Raw genomic sequence first — 12,258 nt, forward strand, 5'->3', positions numbered from 1 at the left:
ACAGTATAAAGGATGTATAGTCAGTCATTGAAGTTAGTAACATACAATGAAGTTCATTATTTTGAACTATTGAGGTTTAATTGCATTGCAACATAATTATTAATACAAATGAACTTAACCCTTGAATTAATATGTATCTAAACAAGTACAAAAGTCTGTTGCTGTTGTTTTCTAAAGATTTACTTATACATGAGTGCATATTTAGACAATTGAAAGAAGCTAAATAATTGTTTTTTTTGTTTGTTTGTTTTGCTTTTTTTTTTTTTTTGAGACAGAGTGTTGTTCTGTTGCCCAGGCTGGAGTACATTGGTGTGATCTTGGCTCACTGCAATCTCCACCTCCCGGGTTCAAGCCATTCTCCTGCCTCAGCCTCCCGAGTAGCTGGAATTACAGGCGCGTGCCACCATGCCCAGCTAATTTCTTGTATTTTTAGTAGAGATGGGGTTTTACCATATTGGCCAGGCTAGTCTCGAACGCCTGACCTCAGGTGATCCACCCACCTCAGCCTCCCAGAGCTCTGGGATTACAGGTGTAAGCCACCGCGTCCAGCCAGAATTGTATTCTTTTATATAAACTGAGAGTTTGGGATATTGGCTGGTTAAAGTGCTAACTATGAATCTGAACACAGGAATCCACTGTCACTCTTGAAAAGATTACTCTTTCCTGCTTAGAGTTTTAATGGTCTGAATTATGTTTTAAACAAATTTGAAATTATGTTTTGATTTGCTCTAAATGGAGGCAAATCCTTTGTTAAGCGATTTATAGAAAACTAACTTTTGTTATGATAGAATATCATACTCTTAGACGGAAGTAGAATTCTAAAATGTTAAAGTATGCTGCAAAGCATTTATTTATAGTTTTACAAACCTAAATTGCAATCTCTGATGTTATCGTAAGTGATCTTTGACTTACAATTTTAAAACACATTTCTTCATTTGATGTTTTTTGCTTGACTAGAGTTTATATAGTGAAATTCAGAAACCACTAATCAAAGCGCAGAGTAGGAGGTGGTCATGCAAAGTGGTTAAGTGAAATAACACATCAGGTGGAATTGGGTTATCAGAGTTCTTACTTCTAGCTCTGTTCCTTAGGCAAGTGCTCTCCTATGCCTCAGTTTTATTACCCTTAAAATGGTCATAACAATTTCTAACTCAGGATGATTCATATAAGGATTAAATATGATAATGTATATTGCCTAGCTCAGTGTTTGTTCCAGAGTAAAAACTCATTAAATTGTATCATTATAGAAAACCTCCCATTGAGAAGTAATACTAGTTTTGCTCTATTTTTAGGAGTATATGCAGGAAAAATCCAAAGAAAGCGGCCAAATGTTGCGACAATTTAAGAAGACAACATTCATTAGGATAAAACGGGGGGAAGGATAATTATTCATGTTATTTTCCCTGCCCAAGACTTTATTTAACCCTGGACTCCGTTTACACAGACAAAGTGACATCAGAAGGCTGAGCACTTACCTGGATCATTTGGTCAGTTTGGTAATTCCTGCTCCATGCCCCTATTTTCCTCTTAATAATAAGTTTGGGTGAAGACAAATTAGTGTTTAGTAATTGCATCATCTCTGTGCTTACCTATACAAACATAAGGTTATTTTATATGCCCAGATGTCTACAGAGACCCTTTTTGTAAACGTCAAGGACATTTGGGTTTACTTTTACAGAATATTGAAAAGATAAGACAAATTATAAATAAGTTCTAAAACATAAATTTAATTCATCTCTGCATAGTGATTTTTGAATTTGATTCAAAGGGAAATTATTGCAGAAGAATGCCTTTCCCTCATTTTATAACTTTAAAAACTTGGATTAACCACTCAATGTCCACATTCTTTGACTTACAGTATAACCATGTAGCCAACTGTGGTCCGCTAAAATCTACGGAAGTTAATGTGGGTCACCATTTTGGTCAGAAGCATACATTCCTGTCAACAACTAGTTGTCTTACAGAAATGTTAGGCTTCATGTATGTTATCCCAGTACTGTTAGAAACATTTGTACTAGGTTATAAGTAAGATCTTTCTGTGACGGGTAACAAATTTGGGGAAGACAGCACAATCTTCTTGAATGTAGCTCTTGGGAATGCATTATTACATCCATTTCTGTAACATAATAATATGTTGCATGCAGTTATATTTTCTGTTTAGTCTGTATATTTTGTTCTTCATAGTCTGTTTTTTCTAGCACGCTTGATTTAGGAGAGAATAAAGGGCTATATAATAATAAATCCAGATTTTAGGATAAGAATATTGCCTGGTTAAAATTCTGCATTGCTTAAAGACACCCGTGTTTAAGATTTTTCATCACTAACATATCCATTAAAAGTATCAACTGGCCGGGCAGGGTGGCCCACGCCTGTAATCCCAGCACTTTGGGAGGCCAAGGCGGGTGGATCCCCTGAGGTCAGGAGTTTCAGACCAGCCTGACCAAACATGGTGAAACCCCATCTGTACTGAAAATACAAAAATTAGTCAGGCATGGTGGTGCGTGCCTGTAGTTCCAGCTACTTGGGAGGCTGAGACAGGAGAATTGCTTGAACCTGGGAGGCAGAGATTGCAGTGAGCCGAGATTGTGCCATTGCACTCCAGCCTGGTTAACAGAGCGAGACACTGTCTCAAAAAAAAAAAAGTATCAACCAACAAATGTTACCAAGAAAACGTGACTTCATGAGGTAGAATGTCACTATTAATTTATCATACCATTTCCAAAAAGGGCTTTGTGCTTTTCACATAAAATTGGGACAGTGTATATTTAATCTAATTTAAATTTTAAAGAGATACTGGTATTTTGAAAATGCAGCCTATATATATTCTTAATGTCCTTTTAAGAATATGGAGATGAAGATTGTTTTCTCCAATTTTCTGAGCCATTTTAAATTTAACTTTGACATCCAGCTATAGACAGAAATAATAAGCCACCCTGGGTGTAAACTTGATTTTCTTTATTGAGATGTATCATGTATTGAAATGAGTGAACCAGAAAATTAGAAGATGGTCAAAAAAAGTCCAAGTTACCAATTTTTTTAAATTTATAGGCAAAGTATCAAATTGTCTTCTTAATATGATAAACTGTGCTTTATCATTCTGAAAACTCAGGATACAGCTTATTCATAGCATTGTGGGTCTCTCCAGTAAGAAAGATGCTAAAAGTTTTGTGCACTTTTTGTGTGTGTAATGCAAATTAGTTAAAACAAATAGTATGTTTTGGAGAAAGTTAAAACTAGCTTTAGAGTAAGGATGAGAAACTTGAGTGTGTTTTTAATTTAAAGATAAAAGCGTGTGTTTTACACATTCTTTTTTGGTGTTCATAGCTTTTTCTCATACAAGTGCCAGACACTGTTTGTGCTTTTGATGGATTTTTATTTATATACATTTTTTTGCTTATTTTTACTTTGAGTGGAATGTTCATTAATGTAAATTGTATTTATTTTTATACTTTTATTTTCACTAGTTTTGCTCCTAGGCAAAAAGCAAAATAAACTTTTCATCTTAAAGAAAATCTAGTTTGATTGTTTTTATTTACCAGGGGAAGGACTATTAAGAAATAGGCCGGGCATGGTGGCTCATGCCTGTAATTCCAGCACTTTGGGAGGCCAAGGTGGATGGATCATGAGATCAGGAGTTTGAGACCAGCCTGGCTAACATGGTGAAACCCCGTCTCTACTAAAAATACAAAATTAGCTGGGCGTAGTGGTGCATGCCTGTAGTTCCAGCTACTTGGGAGGCTGAAGCAGGAGAATCACCTGAGCCTGGGATGGGGAGGCTACAGTGAGCCGAGATTGTGGCACTGCACTGCAGCCTGGGTGACAGAGCAAGACTCCATCTCAAAACAAAAAAGAAACAGATATTAGCCAGGCATGGTGGTTCACATCTGTAGTCCTAGGTACTCTGGAGGCTGAGGCAGGATGATCACTTGAGCCCAGGAGTTACAGGCCACAGTGAGCTATAATTGCACCACTGCACTCCAGCCTGAATGAGACTTTGTCTCCAAAACAAAAAAGAAAAAAAGAAACAGATATTGAAAAGTATTTGGCCAAAACAAATATTGTATATAATCATTCTTTACAATTACAAGTTCCATGAAAGATATATCTCATTATTTAATATGTCCCCTGGGCCAGGTGCAGTGGCTCACGCCTGTAATCCCAACACTTTGGGAGGCCAAGGCGGGAGGATCACCTGAGGTTGGGAGTTTGAGACCAGCCTGGCCAACATGGTGAAACCCCGTCTCTACTAAAAGTTGGACTTTTCAGAAGGTAAAACTCAGGCTGGAAATGTCTTAACTTATTAAGAGATAGAAGCCTGCTAAGGGAAGGAGAGGGAGAAAAGAGAATGCGAAGGTTGAAGCTCACATCAAGGCTGTTAATTTGCACAACTTTAAGAATCCTCCTCTTGTTACTGCCTAATCATGTAATGTGAGCCTAGGAAAAGGCTCCTCACCTTGACCTCTTATTGAGATGTTGCATGTGATAACATGCAAAGCTGTATGGGAAGAGCTCCTCGCTTTCCCGTGGCCACCCTTTAACCCTTGTTCACTTCCAGTGTTGGGAATAGTAGGTACGACTGGAAATACTTTCCTGCTCATACTGAGCTGAACACTGGAGGGCCCGTTCTGGAGATGATCCTTTTCCCCGTCATAGGTCACCATCTCATGGACAACCACAGACCACCACCCCCGAATGAAAAGTAAGAGTTATAAAAACATTGAATGCTTTCTCTCTAAGGGACCATAATGGATATCTAAGTAAGTTAAAAAAGTAATAATTAAAAAAAAATTTTTTTTTGAGACGGAGTTTCGCTCTTGTAGCCCAGGCTGGAGTGCAATGGTGCAATCTGGGCTCACTGCAACCTCTGCCTCCCGGGTTGTAGCAATTCTCCTGCCTCAGCCTCCCGAGTAGCTGGAATTACAGGCGCCCGCCACCATGCCCAACTAGTTTTCGTATTTTTTAATAGAGACGGGGTTTCACCATGTTGGCCAGGCTGGTCCCGAACTCCTGACATCAGGTGACCCACCCGCCTCGGCCTCCCAAAGTTCTGGGATCATAGGCCTGAGCCACCGCTCCTGGCCTAAAATAATTTTTAAAAACGTTCTGTGGTCGAAATGGATATCCACCTTCCTAGAAACACTGCTTTGCCAAGTTGGACGAAATACGAATCCTAATTTCCTCAGGTGCATTAGCTGTAGTCAATCATATTGGATCTAGGGCAGCCCTTGGTTGCTAGTCGTGGGAAAGGCATTCTCCAAGTGCCTAAAACCGCCCGCAAAGCAGTGGGTAAAGCAGCGGCCTAGAGGGGGCATGGCTGACCCACGCCAAACAGCGCATTGGCCGCAAAACCAGGTACTGGCTGAAGCTCAGTTTGCGTCTTCGCTCCGCCGCCTTCTGGAGTCCTTTCTGCCCCTAGAGGACGCAGGTGGGCTAAGCAGCAGTCATGCCCTTTACCATCATGACGCCCGCAGGCGGGACCACCCGGCACTGTAGACAGCTTCCTTTTTACAATCATGACTCATAGAAACTGCGGCACGCTAGCCGTGGCCAACGTTGCTCCTCCGAAGCATGGCGCCGGCGGAAGTTGTAACCCGGGCTGTCCGGAGCGGTGAGCTGCCCCTCACAAGCATGGCGTCAGCTGAAACTGAGGCCTGTGCTGTGCGAAGCGTCGCCTGCCCCTCACAAGCATGGCGTCAGCTGAAACTGAAGCCTGTGCTGTGCGAAGCGTCGCCTGCCCCTCACAAGCATGGCGTCTGCAGAAGGCGCTGTGCGGACTCTGCGGGACTGGCAGGTGCCCTTCACAAACATGGCGGCCGGGGGGTGCGGGGCGTGGCGGGGTCTGGATGGGAAGCCGAGCAGACGGCCCCAGAACAAGCGGTCATGTGACTGGGAAGATGGCCGTCTTTCCTTGGTAAGGAAGCAGCGGCGGGTGGGCTTTGGGGAGGGGCTGTCCTTAGTTGTGATGGGGTCGTCCTGGGTCTGAGAGTGTGAATTCCTCTCTGTCGGGTTCTGGTGGTCGACCGCCCACCCCCAAGTTGTCTTGACCGTAGAATCCCTGGCCGCTACCGCGGTCCAGCGGAGCAATCTGAAGCCAGACTGGCGGGTTCTTGGTTCTCTCCCCGTTTGCTGCCTCTCTGCGCCTTCCACGGGCCCCTGTGCATTCATTCCCTAAAGAAAACTTGAGTTTCCAGGCTTCCGCGTCCCCAGAAGTTGCCGCGGGTTCTGGGGTCGCTGGATGAGGGTAATGGTGGACTCAGCTGTAAGTCTGGACGAGTCGGGAGATCTGGCTGTTGGTCAGTTTCCTCAGCTCCTCTGTTCACCTGGAGACTTGCTTTTCTCATCTGTAAAATGGCCGCCATTCATCCTACCTTAAGCACAGCCCTCAGAATTATTCCTTGGCCTCAAGGAGCTGACAGTATAATGGAGCAGACACACAGTAGAGGGATGTCCAAAGAAGGCATTCTGATGAAGCACCAAGAAGGGAGTGATTATCCCCACCAGGGGGCTAGGGGAAGGCTTCGGAGAGGAAGAGTTAAATTGGGTCATGGAGGATGAATAGGAGTTCACCATAGGGGAGGGCGTGGCGTGTGCCTGGTTGGCAGGCCCATAGGTCCATTGTGGTTGGAGTAGCTAGGAGTGAGTGACTGAAGCTTCAGGGTTCAGCAGGTGGTATGTGTGAGAGTGAAGAACTTGAGGAAGTTGTGTTGTTGATGATAGTGGGATTTGGGGACGGGGAATCTCTCCTGCATCTCAGAAAGCGAGATAATTTATTTTCTCTTCAAATGATGTGAAGTAGCTTAGATCAAATGAGCAAATGAAAGACCTTAGAAATAATCAGGTACAACCTTCTGCTTTTGAGCTTGATAAACAGTTCATTTTGTCTTATTCCTTTCATTTGCCCAACACGCAAGAGACTGCTTCCTTGACACGCTACATCAGCATTGAATGCCTCTGAGCACTTCCACGCCCTGAGTTTTTTTTTTTTTTTTTCAGTTAATAGTCATGCTGGCTGGGTACGGTGGCTCACGCCTGTAATCCCAGCACTTTGGGAGGCCGAGGCTGGCGGATCACCTGAGGTCGGGGGTTCAAGACCAGCCTGGCCAACATGGCGAAACCTAATCTCTACTGAAAATACAAAAATTAGCTGGGCTAAATTAGTGATGTCAGGCACCTGTAATCCCAGCTACTTGGGAGGGTGAGGCAGGAGAGTCGCTTGAAGCTGGGAGGCGGAAATTGCAGTGAACAGATCATGCCACTGCACTCCAGCCTGGGCAACAGAGTGAGACTCTGTCTCAAAAATAAAAATAAAAAATAAAAAAGTCATGCTGGCTTGACCAAAAAGCTAACCAAAAACATGAGAAACATTTGACTTCAGTGGATTTATCTGGAGTTTGCAATCAGAAAATCCAGGAAGATGCTGTCTTAATCTCTGCATCCCAGTACATTTTTACCTTTGGAATTTTAATTTTATATTAGAAGCAGGCAAACAGGTGCCATAACGCTTTTAGTGTTTAGGGTCTCTATAGTTCCTAATCTGGCCGTGCTCTAAACATTTTGTTGTTGTTTTTGTTGAGACGGAGTCTTGCCCAGGCTTGAGTGCAGTGGTGTGATCTTGGCTCACCGCAACCTCCGCCTCCCGGTTCAAGTGATTCTTTGCCTCACTCTCCCGAGTAGCTGGGATTACAGGCGATGCCACTACGCCCGGCTAATTTTTGTATTTTTAGTAGAGACGGTGTTTCACCATGTTGGCCAGGCTGGTCTCGAACTCCTGACCTCAAGTGATCCGCCTACCTCGGGTTCCCAAAGTGCTGGGATTACAGGCGTGAGCTACCACACCCGGCCTGTGCTCTGAACATTTCCTTTTGAAGTATGCATTCATCTTTCAGTTTCCCTAATAGACTCCTTGCTCCTTAAAAGTTAAAAGGACTGGCTGGGCGCGGTCATTCATGCCTGTAATCCCAGCACTTTGGGAGGCTGAGGCGGGCGGACCACCTGAGGTCAGAAGTTCCAAGACCAGCCTGCCCAACATGGTGAAAGCCCGTCTCTACAAAAATACAAAAAGTAGCCGGGCATGACGGCAGGTTCCTGTAATCCCAGCTACTTGAGAGAATCGCTTGATCCCGGGAGAATCACTTGATCCCGGGAGGCTGAGGTTGCAGTGAGCCAAGATCGTGCCATTGCACTCCAGCCTGAGCTACTAAGCGAGACTCTGTCTCAAAAAAAAAAAAAAAGGGACTGGGTTTTGTCCATATTTGTATGTGGAGCCTAGAACATGATGGTGAGTGCTGAATAATATTTATGAATGAATGAGGAAACTGAGGAGGACTGCAGAGGAGAAATGAGTTTCTGTCATTAAATTTACATTTATCAAGTCCTTATTTTCTGTCAGACATCACTCGTAAAGTGTATAACGTGTAACGTCTTTAGGTTCTTACAACAACCCCATGTTTCAGAGGAAGAAATAGAGGCAGAGAGATGAAGCAGTTTACTTAAATTAGCCCCACAAGGGATAGCTGAGGTTTGGAAGCCAGAGGCTATGATAGTAATCATCCTCATCAGCTGGATTTCAAATCTATATCCTGGGCTGAGGTTTCTGGCTTGCGGGGTTCCCCAAATCCCACCTCCTTGTCATGGGTCTCCCCAGGAATGCCTCTTTTTACCCAGTTTTTGCTATCCCTGCTATATTTTGGCCTGGCTAGGAGATGAGATGTCCTGTATACCCTAGATCACATTTTTCGTTTAATCCTGTGGTTATAGCACACTTGGAAATACCACCCTTTGGGCCGGGCAAGGTGGCTCATGCCTCTAATCCCAGCACTATGGGAGGCCGAGGCCGGTGGATCGCTTGATGTCTGGAGTTCAAGACCAGCCTGACCAACATAGTGAAAGCCTGTCACTACTAAAAAAAAAAAAAAATTCCTCAGGCGTGGTGACGGGTGCCTGTAGTCCCAGCTACTCCGGAGGCTAAGGCAGGAGAATTGCTTGAACCCAGGAGGCAGAGGTTGCAGTGAGCTGAGATCGCGCCACTGCACTCCAGCCTGGATGACACAGTGAGACTCCGTCTCAAAAAAAAACAAAAAACAAAACAACCCTTGGAGTCAGAATCTCTACATCATTTTAAGAGTTTTTTTATGTGTAGCGGTGAGGGGGGCTGGGTAATATTGTGACTGTGGAAGAAAAAGCTGTGTGGTCCGATTATGTGATTAGTAACCAAAAACTTATTTGAGAATTAAAATAGTTGAGCAAAGCATTTAGTGGATTTTTGTGTTTCCAGTATAAGGAGATTAATTTGGTTAATCATAGTGGGATTTCTGTGTATCCATATTATCAGAGGTAAATAATTTAAAAATAGGCCATTGTCATCCTTTAATGTGCATATAAACCACCTGAGGATTTAGTTAAAATGCAGATTCTGATTCTGTAGGCCTGGGGTATTTCAGCCCGCCCAGGTGATGTCATTGCTGGTGATCTGTGAACCACGCTTTGAATAGCCAAGGGCTAAGCCCAGCCAATAGTGGAGGTGTGAAATGGTGGCCTTTTTTCCTGTGGCAGGTGCCAGTGATCCAGACAAGTCCTTTACATTGCTGGGGGTTGGAATTATGGGGAATTTTTACCAGTTTATATCAACTATGTTAGCAAAAAGAAAATGAATGATTTTTGAGAAAATGCCCACAAGAGGTCGCAGTTAGCCTTACCAAAGACCCAGAGATTAAAGAAAATGCTTTAACATCTCAGACTTAGGGATCAGAGAGCAAATTTGAGGAAATCATCAAAGAAGTGGTAGAAAATCAAAATACGATGGTTTACTGTGGGCTTTCAGAAAGGAAAAAAAAATTTTTTTAAGATTTATTTCCACAAGCAGTATTTTTTTTTTTTTTTTTTTGGAGATGTAGTCTCGCCTGCCGTGATCTCAGCTCACTGCAACCTCCACGTCCCGGGTTCAAGCAATTCTCGTGCCTCAGCCTCCCGAGTATCTGGGATTACAGGTGTGTGCGACCATGCCTGGCTAATTTTTTTGTGTTTCTAGTAGAAACGGGTTTTGCCATGTTGGCCAGGCTGGTCTCGAGCTCCTGACCTCAGGTGATCCATCCACCTCGGTCTCCCAAAGTGCTGGATTACAGGCGTGAGCCGCCGTGCCCGGCCCAGAAGCAGTATTTTTTCACCACCATCCCCCTTTTTTAAAAAAATAAAATTCGTTCCAAAACTTGGCTCTTTTAAGGGAAATAGACATATGCTTAAATTTTAAAGTTCTCAACGTGACTTATAGATAATCTGTGGAACTACTGAATCTGATTCTATTGCTGCTCTCACTTTCGACAAGTTACCAACATTCTAACAGCCTCAGCTTCTTCATCTGAAAAATTGGCCTAGTACCTACCTTATTGGGTTGATTAAATGAGGAAACGGAGGTAAAGGCTGGCCCAGAGCCTGGTATACAGTAAATGCATAATGAATGAGAACAGTTATTTGATTGTTGCATATGAAGTCATATTTCTGTTTTGATCTAGCGTTTGCTCAGCTGTTGATTGTTAGTAATTCTAATAGGGACAGAAAACACATTTGGAACAGACTTTCCTGTCACATTAAATTTTCTACTTTGTTAAATGAACCTTTCAACAATCTTCTTTTCTTGACAACAGATAAAATTAAGAGTCATTTGAGGCTGGGTGTGGTGGCTCACACCTGTAATCCCAGCACTTTGGGAGGCCAAGGTGGGTAGTTCACTTGAGGTCAGGAGTTCTAGACCAGCCTGGCCAAAATGGTGAAAGCCCGTCTCTACTAAAAATACAAAAATTAGCCGGGCGTGGTGACACACACCTGTAATCCCAGTCACTTGGGAGGCTGAGGCAGGAGAATTGCATGAATCCAGGAGGCGGAGGTTGCAGTGAGCCGAGATCATGCCACTGCACTCCATCCTGGGGGACAAAGCAAGACTCTGTCTAAAAAAAAAAAAAAAAAGTGATTTGAAAGGAGGAAAAGTGTACTTTAATGTTTTAAACTCCATCTTGACTGTTGATGACTGTTATTCAAATTTATCCTTTGTGGCTTTTTTTTTTTTTTTAATAAATTGAGGATTGCCTGATAGCATCCTTGATGGGATGGGAGTTTAGAGGAGTATTTCATAGGTGATTTCAATTGCAATCTTTTGGAAGATGAAGATAGTGTATATTTTGTAAATATGACGCCAGAGGGACTAGGCAAATTATTGTGAAAGGGATTTTCCCTTAAAAAAAACAAAAGTAGGGGCCAGGTGCGGTGGTTCATGCCTGTAATCCCAGCACTTTAGGAGGCCGAGGTGGTCAGATCACGAGGTCAGGAGGGCGAGACCATCCTGGCTAACACAGTGAAACCCCCGTCTCTACTAAAAATACAAAAAAATTAGCCGGGCGTGGTGGCGGGCGCCTTTAGTCCCAGCTACTCTGGAGGCTGAGGCAGGAGAATGGCGTGAACCCGGGAGGCGGAGCTTGCACTGAGCGGAGATCGCGCCACTGCACTCCAGCCTGGGCGACAGAGTGAGACTCCGCCTCAAAAAATAAAATAAAATAAAAGTAGAACTGGTTCATTATTGTCAACCAACCTTTCTCCTCCTTTCCTACACTCAAAGCCGAGTTCGTTTAGAAAGGATAGAAATGAAATGACATGGGAGCTCAATTCGTTTGTGCTGGCTTGGGTTTCTGGGTTAATGGAGGATATTGGGTAAAGCTGACTAGCTGCATGGCACAATTAGATCTGGGGTGCTAGTATTTCATACAAAGGTTAATGAAGTTGGGAATCTAAATGGGAGCAGAAGGTGGAGCGGGGGGGATGAATTTAAGGGACTTGGAGACCAGGGAAAGTCCCTGTGCTCTTTGAGGTTCCTCTTTCCCTAAAGTGGGTTGGGGGAAACAAGAATTGTCCCGTGTGCCCAGAAAAGCTGTTTTACTGGGATGTGATATTTTACAAATGAGAAGTGCACATGTCTTTTGTTAAAGAAAAACTATTGGCCGGGCTCAGTGGTCCACGTTTCTAATCCCAGCAGTTTGGGAGACTGAGGCAGGCGGATCACCTGAGGTCAGGAGTTCGGGATCAGCTTGGCCAACATGGTGAAACCCCGTTTCTAATAAAAAATACAAAAATTAGCCAGGCGTGGGGGTGTGCCTATGCGCCCAGCTACTCAGGAGGCTGAGGCAGGAGGATGGCTTAAACCTGAGATGCGGAGGTTGCAGTGAGCTGAGATCAGACCACTGCACTCCAGCGAGACTCTTATGTCAAACAAAA

General features: G+C 43.7%; 2 protein-coding genes across 6 annotated transcripts in view; both read left to right on the plus strand.

Annotated features, from left to right (window-relative positions):
* Positions 1 to 3,512, plus strand: part of CCP110 (centriolar coiled-coil protein 110) — a 30,361-nt gene extending 26,849 nt beyond the window's left edge. For all 5 annotated transcript variants that reach the window (XM_063655221.1, XM_063655222.1, XM_063655223.1 and 2 more), the window contains one exon: positions 1,293 to 3,512. In XM_063655221.1, coding sequence (XP_063511291.1) covers positions 1,293 to 1,345 — 53 coding nt within the window. In that variant the 3' untranslated portion in view covers positions 1,346 to 3,512. The remainder of the gene's footprint in view (positions 1 to 1,292) is intronic.
* Positions 3,513 to 5,746: 2,234 nt separating this feature from the next.
* Positions 5,747 to 12,258, plus strand: part of VPS35L (VPS35 endosomal protein sorting factor like) — a 145,062-nt gene continuing 138,550 nt past the window's right edge. Inside the window, exon 1 of the mRNA XM_054454196.2 lies at positions 5,747 to 5,911. Within this exon, the coding sequence (XP_054310171.1) occupies positions 5,844 to 5,911 (68 nt within the window). The 5' untranslated portion in view covers positions 5,747 to 5,843. The remainder of the gene's footprint in view (positions 5,912 to 12,258) is intronic.

This window comes from Pongo pygmaeus, chromosome 18, assembly GCF_028885625.2.
Source record: "Pongo pygmaeus isolate AG05252 chromosome 18, NHGRI_mPonPyg2-v2.0_pri, whole genome shotgun sequence".
Classification (NCBI taxonomy): domain Eukaryota; kingdom Metazoa; phylum Chordata; class Mammalia; order Primates; family Hominidae; genus Pongo; species Pongo pygmaeus.